At 33.1% G+C, this 15,090-nt stretch overlaps 1 protein-coding gene across 4 annotated transcripts; it reads left to right on the forward strand.

The window, feature by feature from the left end:
- The first annotated feature begins 574 nt into the window (after positions 1–574).
- On the forward strand, positions 575–14,983 carry LOC140051667 (EF-hand calcium-binding domain-containing protein 7-like). 4 transcript variants are annotated; one of them, XM_072096952.1, is made up of 14 exons: positions 575–658; positions 1,453–1,618; positions 1,921–1,986; positions 2,138–2,283; positions 2,799–2,885; positions 2,975–3,119; positions 6,300–6,578; positions 7,303–7,400; positions 9,391–9,545; positions 10,598–10,731; positions 13,004–13,152; positions 13,302–13,511; positions 14,054–14,161; positions 14,845–14,983. In XM_072096952.1, exons 2-14 carry the CDS (start codon positions 1,471–1,473, stop codon positions 14,914–14,916), a joined length of 1,797 nt encoding a protein of 598 aa, XP_071953053.1. In that variant the 5' UTR covers positions 575–658; positions 1,453–1,470; the 3' UTR covers positions 14,917–14,983. The 4 variants fall into 4 exon arrangements, with proteins under 4 accessions (XP_071953053.1, XP_071953054.1, XP_071953055.1 ...); XM_072096953.1 differs by having other exon boundaries at positions 597–658; positions 1,456–1,618; XM_072096954.1 differs by having other exon boundaries at positions 612–707.
- Positions 14,984–15,090: the final 107 nt, after the last annotated feature.

Raw genomic sequence — 15,090 nt, forward strand, 5'->3', positions numbered from 1 at the left:
TCTATCTGTAAAATCAATTACCATGTAGGCACGCCACAGACCTAAACTTGAATTTGTTATCCTAAAAAATCAAATTATTATTATCAAACCCTGAAAATAAAAACATACCTTCCCATTGCTCAATTACACAAATTAGGTCTACATTGAATCAGAAGTTTAATTAAATCTAATTGTACCAGCATCGAAACTCGAAAGTGGGTAATATAATCGTAGTCGTAACCACAACTTAGAAATCGTGGGAGTCTACATAATTATTTGCACGATACGTTTGTTTTAGTCTTAACTTACATCTCATTGAATCTTTAGGAAAAACGCTAGGAAAAACTTTTTACTCGTCCATGATGGCGCTCATCACGAAAAAGTGCTCATCATATTATATTTTACAGTATAAGATTTTGTGTTTTCTTGTTATATATTTTTAAAATAAACGTAACGATTATGTAAGTTATGCTGTATTTTTTAATCGCATTTAAAAAAATAATAATTCATTTATTCGAATCAGTAATTTTAATTTTTTTCCTAATTTAATAATATTTTATATCTTTTTGAACGAGGATAGTTCTTAGTGATCAAAGTTGGGTCATAGTTCATCTAAATATAGGAGGTGGTAAACAAAAAAAGGTTCGTCGAGAGAGAATGACTGACTAGCCTAGCCTAGGTAGGCCTTTGCTTTTTAACATAATATGCCTACATTATAACAAGATAAGGTAGTCAACAAAAACGTTTATGATAGACTTGGCTAGGCCTAGGCCGTAATCTAGCATCATAGGCCCCAGCCTATCTAGGCCTACCTAGGCCTACTACTAGCTAGTACTAGTAGTAGTAGGCCTACCTAGGGCTAGCCTAGGCCTAGCTAGCCTAGCCTAACTAGGCCTAGTACTAGTAGGCCTAGCTAGCTAGCTAGGTAGGCCTACTAGTAGGGGCGGGCGGGATATAATATAGACTAGCTAGGCGTACCTAGCAGTCCGTCTAGAATAAAGTAGTAGGCCTAGCCTAGAGAGTCTAGCATAGCCTGCTGGGTGCGATTATCTTGTTCTTGGCCTCCTAAAATAAATAAAACTTAAAAGCTAGCTAGCTAGTGCTGGCTACTAGCCTAGCTAGACCCTAACTGGCCCTAGCCTAGCCAGCCTTCTAGCCTAGTCCTTCGGTGTTCCCCAGCCAGTAGTAGCCCCAGGCGGGTGTTAGTTGGACCGCCCTGGCGAGTGTTATTAATATTAGTAGAACCGCCCTAACTAGATTATCATAGGCCCTAGCTAGGCTAAGCCACTTCCAGTTCACCAATAATGATTTTTATTTATTTTTTAAAAGTTATAATCTCTTCAAAATGGGTAAATAATGACAATATGAGCCTGATTATATTTAATCATATTATTTTGATTTTGAACATAGGCCTATATAAACTATTTCAAAATGTAATTTCTTTTCATTCTTTCTTTTATCATATCAATCAAGAAGCTGCTAAACCTGACGATGTCTGTGAAAAGTTTTAAAAGTGCATCCAACTTCAGTGCATTGAATCCTGATGAGAAAAGCATTGATGATGAGTGCCGAATGACGTACAAACTGATTGTTGGCAACATGAAAGACAATATTAAATCCAAAAGCCAGCTCGTTCAAAGTAAGCAGACCTCCAAGTATCCGCATACCCAGGTAGCTGGGTGACTTGTAGTAGAGGGTCCTGCCACAGCAAACATGACTTAAAAGTTTCCTTTTCAAAAGATCAGGTGGTTTGTGCCCTTCTCTGAATCTACCTACAGTATGGTGAATTCTATCTGATTTGTCGGACTCTCTAATTTTATCACTAAAAACCTACTTCAGTACAACAGATGTTGGAATAGCTCTTGGTCTAACCCCTAGCAATCAATATTATTTATTTGTTTTTTGTTAAACTTGCATAATTAATTCTTTTTACTTATACAGTGTTGCACCATGCTGGGCGTAACCCCTCACAGAAGAGCCTTAAAACATACTGGAAGGACAATACAAGTAAGTATCAATGTCGCCATTAATTTTAAAATGTTGTTCTACTACCATAACAGTAGTAGAGTAGTCCATCTTCTAAAGTTCCATTTGTGAGTTAAATGGCAAATTTTTTAAATAAAGTTTCTAATGCAATGTTTTTATTATTTTATACTAGCTTCATTAACATATCAAGACTTCTGCAAGATAATGAAAGATGAAAAAGTGATGAATGAACGTGAACTTGAGAAAGCTTTCAAAAAGATAGATGTGAATGGAGATGGCTTTATTACATATAAAGAATTGAAAAAGGTTTTAACTGGGGTAAGATGTGTATACAGTAGTCAACTTTCCCATATCTGGGCTAGCCAAATCAAAAATGTCAGTTTTCTAGGAAGTCTGCTATTCATAATACATTTAAAGATGTATAAACACATGAAATAAAAATTAATAAAAAAAAAAAGATATTGAATAGTCCATTTCACAGTTTAAAAAAAAAAAAAAAAACTTTTCAATGTATTGTTACCAATTCTTGCTTTAAATTACATTTTTTTTTTATACAAATTTTGGTCAAAGGGAATAACTATTGATATTAAAATGGCCTATTCAACAAACAAATTTCATAAACAAAATTTGTTCAGGGTCACAATATATCTTTAATAGTAAAAGCATTGATTGATGGGGAAGTACAAAATAAGAACGGATTAGAACTGAAAAAGATAGGGGTTTTTTATTAGAAATACCATAGTCTATCTAAATATACACTGGGTCACATACAATTCCCCTTATGTACCCATAGTTCCCCTTGATTTTATATAAGCTTGGTTGTTTTTTTTTAGAGAGGAGAAAAAATGTCTGAATCAGAAGTTAAGTCAATGATAAAAGAAGTTGATGAAGATGGTGATGAAAAGCTGAACTATACAGAGGTAAATTAATTACATTCCTTTTGTTTCTATATCTGTAAAGTTTAAATAATGAAGAAACTTGCTAAAAATGATGATACTTTTTTTTTCAGTTTTGTAAGATGCTTATTTCAACCGTGGAACAATGCAAGAAAAAAGGTGCCGATAAGTTAAGCAGAATAGAGCACAGATCAAAGGATAGCAAGGCAAAGGCCGATTCATCATCTCGCAGAGGGAGCTCAAGAGATATCAAAAACGGTAAATGTTTAGATGTGGTCTTGAAAAATTGTATTGGGCAACCATGTAAAATGTTCTGTACTTATCATCATACACTCGCATACATCGAGTTATAACGGTCTGAAGCTTATGTTATACACATTAGAAAACATACACATTGACACATTGGGAGACTCTAGTCTGTAGCTATTCCCCATTAACCATGCTCTGTACCTCATTATTATGCACATATTAGACTGTGGTCTTTGCCTCTTATCATATAAAGGCATAAAATGGCAGTGGTTTTTTATCTCTTATTATGCATACACACACATAATCAAATGATAGTGGTTTTTTACCTCCTATTATGTAAACACATCCGCACGCACATTGTATTACAGTGGTTTTTTACCTCCTATTATGTAAACACACATCCGCACGCACATTGTATTACAGTGGTTTTTTACCTCCTATTATGTAAACACACATCCGCACGCACATTGTATTACAGTGGTTTTTTACCTCCTATTATGTAAACACACATCCGCACGCACATTGTATTATAGTGGTTTTTTACCTCCTATTATGTAAACACACATCCGCACGCACATTGTATTACAGTGGTTTTTTACCTCCTATTATGTAAACACACATCCGCACGCACATTGTATTATAGTGGTTTTTTACCTCCTATTATGTAAACACACATCCGCACGCACATTGTATTATAGTGGTTTTTTACCTCCTATTATGTAAACACACATCCGCACGCACATTGTATTACAGTGGTTTTTTACCTCCTATTATGTAAACACACATCCGCACGCACATTGTATTATAGTGGTTTTTTACCTCCTATTATGTAAACACACATCCGCACGCACATTGTATTATAGTGGTTTTTTACCTCCTATTATGTAAACACACATCCGCACGCACATTGTATTATAGTGGTTTTTTACCTCCTATTATGTAAACACACATCCGCACGCACATTGTATTATAGTGGTTTTTTACCTCCTATTATGTAAACACACATCCGCACGCTCATTGTATTATAGTGGTTTTTTACCTCCTATTATGTAAACACACATCCGCACGCACATTGTATTATAGTGGTTTTTTACCTCCTATTATGTAAACACACATCCGCACGCACATTGTATTATAGTGGTTTTTTACCTCCTATTATGTAAACACACATCCGCACGCACATTGTATTATAGTGGTTTTTTACCTCCTATTATGTAAACACACATCCGCACGCACATTGTATTATAGTGGTTTTTTACCTCCTATTATGTAAACACACATCCGCACGCACATTGTATTATAGTGGTTTTTTACCTCCTATTATGTAAACACACATCCGCACGCACATTGTATTATAGTGGTTTTTTACCTCCTATTATGTAAACACACATCCGCACGCACATTGTATGACAGTGGTTTTTTACCTCCCATTGTGTACATATCTAGTGTCCAACTGTTGATGGCACTCCCATCATCATCATCACACACCTGGCCTTAATAGTCTGTACCTCATTTATATACAATTTACTACTGCATTTTTTAGTTATGTTCAGAGATGGTACTCCCATCATCATCATCACACACCTGGCCTTAATAGTCTGTACCTCATTTATATACAATTTACTACTGCATTTTTTAGTTATGTTCAGAGATGGTACTCCCATCGTCATCACACACCGGGCCTTAATAGTCTGTACCTCATTTATATACAATTTACTACTGCATTTTTTAGTTATGTTCAGAGATGGTACTCCCATCATCATCACACACCGGGCCTTAATAATAGTCTGTACTTCATTTATATACAATTTACTACTGCATTTTTTAGTTATGTTCAGAGATGGTACTCCCATCGTCATCATCACACACCTGGCCTTAATAGTCTGTACCTCATTTATATACAATTTACTACTGCATTTTTTAGTTATGTTCAGAGATGGTACTCCCATCGTCATCATCACACACCTGGCCTTAATAATAGTCTGTACCTCATTTATATACAATTTACTACTGCATTTTTTAGTTATGTTCAGAGATGGCACTCCCATCATCATCATCACACACCTGGCCTTAATAGTCTGTACCTCATTTATATACAATTTACTACTGCATTTTTTAGTTATGTTCAGAGATGGTACTCCCATCGTCATCATCGCACACCTGGCCTTAATAATAGTCTGTACTTCATTTATATACAATTTACTACTGCATTTTTTTTTTATGTTCAGAGATGGTACTCCCATCATCATCGCACACCTGGCCTTAATAATAGTCTGTACTTCATTTATATACAATTTACAACTACATTTTTTTTTATGTTCAGAGATGGTACTCCCATCATCATCACACACCTGGCCTTAATAATAGTCTGTACTTCATTTATATACAATTTACTACTACATTTTTTTTTTATGTTCAGAGATGGTACTCCCATCATCATCGCACACCTGGCCTTAATAATAGTCTGTACTTCATTTATATACAGTTTACTACTGCATTTTTTAGTTATGTTCAGAGATGGTACTCCCATCGTCATCATCACACACCTGGCCTTAATAATAGTCTGTACTTCATTTATATACAATTTACTACTGCATTTTTTTTTTATGTTCAGAGATGGTACTCCCATCATCATCGCACACCTGGCCTTAATAATAGTCTGTACTTCATTTATATACAATTTACTACTGCATTTTTTTTTTATGTTCAGAGATGGTACTCCCATCATCATCGCACACCTGGCCTTAATAATAGTCTGTACTTCATTTATATACAATTTACAACTACATTTTTTTTTTATGTTCAGAGATGGTACTCCCATCATCATCACACACCTGGCCTTAATAATAGTCTGTACTTCATTTATATACAATTTACTACTACATTTTTTTTTTATGTTCAGAGATGGTACTCCCATCGTCATCACACACCTGGCCTTAATAATAGTCTGTACTTCATTTATATACAATTTACTACTACATTTTTTTTTTATGTTCAGAAATGGTACTCCCATCGTCATCACACACCTGGCTTTAATAATAGTCTGTACTTCATGTATATACAATTTACTACTACATTTTTTTTTTATGTTCAGAGATGGTACTCCCATCGTCATCACACACCTGGCCTTAATAATAGTCTGTACCTCCTTTATATACAATTTACTTTTATGTTTTTTTTTATGTACAGACCGACGTCCAAGCTCATCAGAATCCAAGATAAGAAGGCGGGATTCAAGTTCCTCAAAAACAAAGAAGTCGGAACCTGTTCAATTCACCCTTCCAGCAGTAACACGTGTGGCGCCCCGTGTAACGGAACCACGCATGCTCAAGTCGTGGCACCATGTATTCAGTAAAGGATGCTTCCATTTTGAGGAGAATGGCTCGATTATTTCACATCAGTATTTATTAGAACTACCAACAGCATCTACAGTATGGATGACAATAAAACCATCTATATTAAAACCAGGTAAAAACTACTACAGTAGATAAATCATGAATAATACCACCAAACTTACGAGTTAGGATGACTATAGCGAGGCATTTAATAAAAAGGCAAATTGCCTTAAAATGTAAATGTGACATGTTTCAAGAAACTATTCTCATCATCAGAACAGTAAACAACACCTAAAGTGCTTATATACCAATAGGACATATTTTATGTAAATAAGTAAGTAATTAGCATAATAAAACTACAGTAGAACTCCTAAGAAGATAACGTCAGGACCAATCAAAGTGTCCCCTTAAAGCTCTGTCTACACTATCAAATGAGTTTGACAAAAAGTGTGATGTGCTCAAATAGGCCGGTGATATGCCGAAATATGGTAGTGATATGACATCATCATGTCCATATATGGGCACATCACATTTCTTTGTCACATACAGTTTGATAGTGTAGACAGAGCTATAAGGGATTTGATTCACTAAAGTGTCCCTTTAAACAGGCACCTCCTCCTCCTGAATACGAGTTTTACTGTATTTTAATTGTTATGATCTGTTTTTGGTGATCATCAAAATACATATATTTTCATAAAATATTTTCTGACTTATTTCTGTGAGTCTATTGTTTATATTGTTAACAACCCTTTTTAAGTGTTATGTAACTCTTCCTTTTACTTATATTAAAATAAGTATATATTACTTTAAAATGAATACAGCATTGATACTCAATTTGTCTTAAAACAATATTTCAGATCAAAAGGTTATTGACACTTTGCTATTTATTGTTGAGCAAAATGATGATGGAACTTTAGGAGAGTATGTTGGCTACACACACCTTAAAAATCAACAGGTTTGATTTGTTTTTATGTTATTACTGTACTTTATTTTTTAGTGTCTGTGTGAATTTGTTTGTAGATGTATACATAACATGCAGTAACATCTTTATCTTTATCCAAACTATGAGAAAAGAATACTAAAAAATGTTTCCAATACTTTTTCTTTTATGCACAACTTATTCATTCGTTTATTCTTTATTTTGTAATCATTGTACATATAAAAATATGACATAAAAAAAATTGACTCTTTATATACACAACTATACAAAAAAACCAGATACAATAACAATCATCCATCCATGGACCTGTTTGCATCATCCATTGCTGAGCCATAAAGTACATTTCTCAGAATATTTTCTCAGAGAATATTTACGTAATGGGAAAATCTCATTTCATTTATGTCCCACCTTAAACAGGGGATAGGATATTACATCTTCCCATAAAATAAATGTTAATTTCTTTTTAACATTTAATCATATCTATATATAAATTTACGTAAGGGCAAAATTCGGTAAATCGCGCGTTATTTCTAGAAAAATACTCGATGGCATGTAAAGTTGGTTCGTACTTTCGGTACTGATTTTAACCACCTGATGTAACCCTGTTTACTAATTAAATTGAATTCGATAATTAGTTATTGACGATTAAAACGAATTTAGGTTCAACGATTTGCCCCAAATAGGGGTGTTTTCCGATCGTGGTATACACTGTCTAATGGATGTCCAATTTGAAAAATACGAGGACACTTCGTATTTTCCCATCTCCTCCTACGATAATTGTTTTTAATAGCTGAAAACCGGTTGAACAGTTCGAGTACAGCATCATAATGTTGAAGACAGGCCGATTTTATTTTAAAAATGCTATTTTGATAGATTTAATATACGTTTTTACAAATGTATTGATTTGCGATGAATGGAATATTCCAATCTCTGTTCCACAAGTGTCTATTCCCTCAGGCGTCGTAAAGGCAAGTACTGTATACTCATAACAGAAATTCGATCCATTTTTTTTTTCAATCTGTGCTGCAGAGGTTGGATATACATTTTTTTTAAACAGATAATGAGCTAGCGTTTTCAGTCGCCGTATATTTATGTACAAATATTTATTATTGCAGTTAAACCACCCATCCCTCACTGGCATGAGTAGCGTTGTAAATCCAGTAGAGGATAGGCCTACAGTGCATCACATGCCCTAAACGCAGAACAACTTTGGTGGGTAGGGTAGGAACCAACTTAAGTATGAATTGGCTCTAAGAAACAATTGAAAACCATTAGGCCTACTAATTAAGTTGAGTTAGATAATTTAATATATATTGACGATTAAGTCGAATTTATGATTTGCCCCGAATAGAGGTGGTTTTCACAAATTGTTTTACATTATATAAACATATACACGTTGTCGTAGTGATGTATCGTTACATGTACTGTAGGCCTACTGTACTATTTCAATCGACTAGGACGGTGATAGTTTCAACAAGTATTACATCGCAATGTTTTACTGTGTTTAGTGGTATATTAGTTGTACAACATGAAAACAATTAATATTTCGTTACTAAATGGATAAAGAATATATTTAAAAATTGTTCCTCTTTGCACCCATCCTCTTCCCCATCCCTCAACCCTAATGTTACATATAAAACACAAATTAAGTTTGTTTAAATTTGACACACATTTTGTGACAAGTTTCTTTTACGGAAGTAATTCCCAGGGTGCTAATTTTAGTTGAGTACATAAATCACAGTGACTATTTATTCGTTTCTGTAAACAACATGTATTATTGTTCTGCGGTACGTACATTTGAAATCGCCAGTTTTTTAACGCTGAAATTATTATGTATTCGAGAACCATCTGTGGGCACAACCTAGATGGTACGCGAGCGTACCATCTAATTTTAATAATTTAATCTAAAATTGCATTCAGAAATTCAAAGGTCATATGTTTTGTAACCTAAATCTGTGCTGCAATTGACAGTAACAATAATATAATCCTATTAATTTCATTACAGAAATTTTGTCTTAATAAGAGCCTCAAAGCAGGAAGCTATCGTTTGATTCCATTCACTTCCGGATGTCTCTTTAAGCCTCGGACAAGGAAAATAAAAGACAAGGCCAAGTTAGTTGAACAAAGTGGGGATGAATATCAGCTGACTAAAGCCTTCAGGTGAGCATAGAGAGTGAGCCCTCAAACACTGCCAGTAAGAATGTGGAAATTTGATCTGGAATTGTGTTGTAGGTCATACCCAGGATGCATTATTTTTTTTCCTATCTGGTTACAGCAGAAATCATGAATAATACACTATTTTCTGTGATAAAAGAATTTCAAGATAACTGACCTATCTAAATTTAACTGAACCTAACCCTCTTTATAATCTATCGATGAGTATCGATACCTTAGACCATTGAGGTATTATACGTCCATACCACTTGACCAATCATTTTAGCTTGGCGAACACTAGTTTAATCCAATTTTTTTTAATATATTTGACAATAAATGCTGTGCAAGCAGCGCATTCATGAAAAATTTCAATTTAAAGAAGAAATATTAATTATCACAAATAGAAATAATTCATTGGCATTAACGCAAATTATAGAGGGCAGTGTGCATGTAGAATTACTGACGGTAGATATAATAATGTAGTATGTTATGGAGTGGGTGCCTTTGGCTGATTTAAATGTATATAAACAATACAAAGAAAAAATAAGTATAGTGCTCATGAACAATCAAGAAATGATGAAAACATTTCTCTGGCTGGATTCAAATCTGTTACTAGTTTTTGACATTTAAAAAAAAATCTGATGATTCAAGGAATGTGGACAGAGGTTATATTTATGTGAGAAACTGGTACTGTATATAAATATTAGTATGTAATTGTTGTGTTCAGAACTACAATGATAGTTACTACTAGTCTACTGTACAGGCAATTCACGTCGGACGGCATACCTGCAGCAAAACAAAGAACAAAAATGTTGAATTAATGATGAATTTACTTTCATTGTATTTATATGCAATTTGGGGTGGGTAGTGAAAATTGAAAATTATCTTTCTATTTGAGAATTAGGACTGGTAAAGCTCTGTCTAGACTATCAAACAAGTTTGACAAAACAAGTGTGATGTGCTCAAATATTAGTTTCAACACAGACTAAGTATAATAGCGATTAGACCATGGAGTCTGGCCATGTTCAACAATATTCCATCTTCTTTTTTCTTTTCAGGGACACATTAACGGATGTATTTGAAATAATTGATTTAGATTGCAATGGACTTCTCAGTCGAGATGAGTTTAGTTTGTTCCAGCTAAGAACAAGTGGTGAAGCAGTTGATGATGATGCTTGGGAAGTTGTTGAAGGTTTGTAAAAATAATTTAATATTTGGGACCATGTAAAAATTATTCTTACTGCGGTTGCTGCAGTAACTACATTTTGCTTACTCTTTAACCTGTTTATACAATTATTTAGCAAGATTATTTATTGCAGTAACTGCCTTCTAATCTCTATATTGAAATAGACTATGATCATAAGTTAATTGCAGTAAAATAATATACAGTAGTACTGTATTATAATATCCTTGATTTATATAGCGCCTAATGTTGTGAAACCTCTATACGCTGAACATTATTACCACAGTCATTTTTTTTTGCTAACTTTTCTGGCTGTTTTATTTTATCGTTTTGATTTAGCTTTTCGCTATTTTTTTGTATTTCCATTGAGATTCAGCCACTGATACCCACATCATTGAGTAATTTGCCCTTGGATTTATATAAATATGTATACTGTAGCTACATATAACACAGTATATATTAACAATAACAATAAAAATTATATACAAGTTTCAAATGTTGTTCTGTGAATAAATTTCTCTTGTTGGATTCCTGCTATCCAGTCTCATAGCCTTGTATGTGTACGTATATACACAGTACTATCAAGAATAAGTCCCCACATTGTTTTCCACAAATGGAATGTGAATGATATGAAGTTAAGATTGGACCATTCCCTATATTCAATCAATAGTTAAAGCATGGAATAACTAATACATGTATAAGTAATTTGTATTTTGTAATCTGAATCCACAATTTAATGATGTGTTTCACTGATAATAAAGGTAATTCTATTGAATATAATATAAAGAAACAGGAAAACTTGCCAATTCATAGTTTAGAATGGTCCATGGGGTTATTATTATCAATGCTTTTATGAGGAAGAGGAATTAAAATTTATAAATACGAAGACAATGAGTTTGTTTTAGTTCTAAAATGAATCAAGTGTTAGATAAACAAGGAATAGGAAACAATTAAGGCTTGTATAATGTGAATAATATCCTTATTGTATCGCATTTACCATTTCTTACGAAATGTGCAATAAAAACACTGTACATTCCAGGAAATTTGTAAATAGAACATTATTAGCACAGTTCTATTGAATACAACACTAAAAAACCAACATATTGTTAATGAGTACTGGAGGTTACATTGTACTGCATGTATCATGCTGTGCCCAGTAAAAAAAAGGAGGGACCATGTCAAAATAATTGTACTGCAGTAACTATATTTTACTCTTTACTCAGTTTTATTCAATTTTTTAACAAACATTTGTTGGTGAGGAGTTGGGGTAATCACACTGTTTTTTACACAATGCCTTATATAAACCTGTACATTGGAACAAATAATGTTATTGTAGTAAATCAAACAATTAATCCAAAGTAAATATTATATTTGAAGTCTTCATAATCTTTGAAATATTTGACTGCAATCTACATAGCCAATCAACATTCATAATTCGATATTGTGGCATTGTTTTCACAGGGAACTCAAATGCTTTTATTGCGAAAGTAATGAGTTTAGTTTCGGTTTATAGTAAGCAATTAGGTAACACTAAATAATGATTGGAAAGTTGTTAATTAAAAAGGTATTGATATAGTTTCATATTACAATTTCTTATTTGTAATTTGCCTATTGTAAAACCTCTAAAACAAGCCCATGGGTGTCTGGTGAGCTTCTTTTCTAGATTGTTTTCTTTTCTATATTATGGGGTTTCTTTTCGATAAAGCTTGGTTCCCTTCCCACTATAATGCAATGCAACGATGTAAGCCGCAACGCAAGTGAATTGAGCAATCACAAGAAACCGTTCGAATGATCCATTGCTTGGATTGGTCTTGCGTTTCGTCTTACGTCCTTGCGTTGAATGATAGTGAGTGAGAACCAAACTTTTTTTAGATTTTACCGTAGTTTACAATGATCACATAAGGTATTTTTTTTTTTTTTTTTTTTTTTAAGGAAGTATTATTAGAAGAAGGCAATGTAATACTATAGTTAGTTTCAGTTGAGAATAAGCTATAAAGTAACAATTTTATATTTCTGGATCACAAAGTTGTTAAAGTTAACAAAAATTGAACATATATTGTTGTATTAATGTGGCATTACAAATCATTAAATAATATTTGTGTTGTAATGTCCATATCCTCTAAACAACAAATTGTGTACTTGTGTACACTGTAGCTTTTCTAAAAAGACTTCATAAAAATCATGGAACATGTCCGCTGTAAACCTAGGCTAAGTTCACAATGATTTACAGCATTGATTTAACAGTTAACGCATTATTTGTTATCCATTTTATATTTTGTAGAAAACTTTGAACTAAAGAAAGGCGAACTCACCAAAAAAGGTTTCATGGAGCTTAACCAGATGGAAGCAAATGACGAAGAGGGGGACACTGAAGACCTCTGGGTTACCCTTAACTCCATGGGGTTTGCTGATGACTTGAAACTGGATGAGGTACAGTATACCTGTTTTTTTTAAAGATGGTGTGCTTGTTTTCTTTACCAATCGTTACCGATCGTCTTTGTAAATTGGCCTTTAAGCGCTTATTTTACTATTATTTATGGCAATATTTTACACACTGTATTAATCATGTTATTTTTTAGGCTTGCCCATATAGAATTGATATATACACTGAAAAATCGAGAGGTCGATTGAAAGTTCTCCAGCTTCAGATGGGAGGGCGGGCTTTAGATCGGGCCGTATGTGAATCCGTCAAAGCCACAGAAGATGTACAATCAAGTAGTATAAGCCAAGATGTAACTGCATTTTACTACACAGGAGACAGTAGAGTTACTGTTGCTATACAGAATCAAGTGAGTTAAATAATTGAACTACCTCGAAAAGAAGGCTTCTTTCTGTTTTAGTACTCTTGGATGGGCTTTTTAAAAAGATGGACTTCTTTTTGGGGGTTAATGTATTTTAAATGTTATGGAGTGTACCGGTAATTTTTTGTTATAGGACCCCAACGGAAGTAAACCGTAAGGTTTTATTGGGTCATCCTGAGCTTTGTTTTTTACTTTTAAGTTTATATTACAACCGTCCAATATTGCGAAAGTAATGAGTTCTGGTATCTGAATTAATGTTTCAATTGTCAAAAGAATCTAGGTCCTTTTTGACCTCAAAAAAAGTTTTGGAGAATTTTCGAGTTTTCAACTCTTTACACAGGATATAATTTCGGATTACCTTAAATCTTTTCTCTTCACGCTTAACTTTAAACACAGTTTATGATCTGCAATCAATAATAACTGGGTTTGTGCATCTAATTAAGATTAGTTGAAAGCCTCCCTAAGCTCTTCAATATTGATATTTTACTGTAGTTTTATACACTATCTTACACAATTTTATCTATTAACAGTCCAACAGTCGTGCTGTAGTCAAGTTGGATTTTGGAAAAAGCCAAAACTGTGTCAGTAACATCAATGATATGGAAAGGACAATGCAGATTCCACCAACATCAATGAAAGTAAGTTGTATTTATATTTACACATTGTTCGGTGGTTTATATATATTTTATTGTAGTTTTTTGGACTTTGCCACTTTCATAACTTAAGGAAATTTATTAGCATTTTTTTTATAGAAACTTCTTTCTTTTTAATGTTTTAATCTCATAATTTATTTGTAAAGTGAAAGAAATGTTTTTTATCGTTAAATCTAATTTTGAAAGAAACAAATGTTTACTTGAATGAATGAATGAATGAATATCCTTTTGAAATTCTCTGTCTTTCGGTTTAAAGAGAAAGTTTACTCATTATCAGATTTTTTAATAAGCATATGGTGAATAATACATCATTGTTATATCAACCTAGCAAGGTACATTGTCTGCAAACAGAAAGTATTCCTTTATACGTGGACATTTATCTGTATTTTTACTGTACAAAATATAGACATATTTATTTTATGCTTAAAGTTCAACTTTATTTTATTTCAAACAATCATGGACTCCCAAATCATCATCATGCGACGTACGCAGTAAAATAGTACTTAAATTATAATGTACAGTAAAAACTATAAACTAAAAACAAAATAAGGAAGTAGTATGTAAGTTTATGTCTAATTAAGTGAGTGTAACTGTAACTTTTTTTTTAAATACTATAAAATACTGTATTATTAGCAACAATCTTTTTAACATTACTAATATTTTTATAGGTTGCACTTCATTTACTTCCAAAAGATGAAGAAGAGGATTGGACAATAAAATGTTATGAGACCCTTAACTAGAACTCTATACTATCAAATTTGTTAGACAAAAAGCTTTGCCCAATTATGGTAGTGATATGACATCATCGTGTCCATATATGGGCACATCACATAAAGTGTAGACAGAGCTTAAGGTACATAGCAAAAGCAAAACAATCTTAGTGGTTGCCTACCAATCCCAGGGACATTGGTTCA

Source organism: Antedon mediterranea, chromosome 6 (genome assembly GCF_964355755.1).
Source record: "Antedon mediterranea chromosome 6, ecAntMedi1.1, whole genome shotgun sequence".
Lineage (NCBI taxonomy): Eukaryota > Metazoa > Echinodermata > Crinoidea > Comatulida > Antedonidae > Antedon > Antedon mediterranea.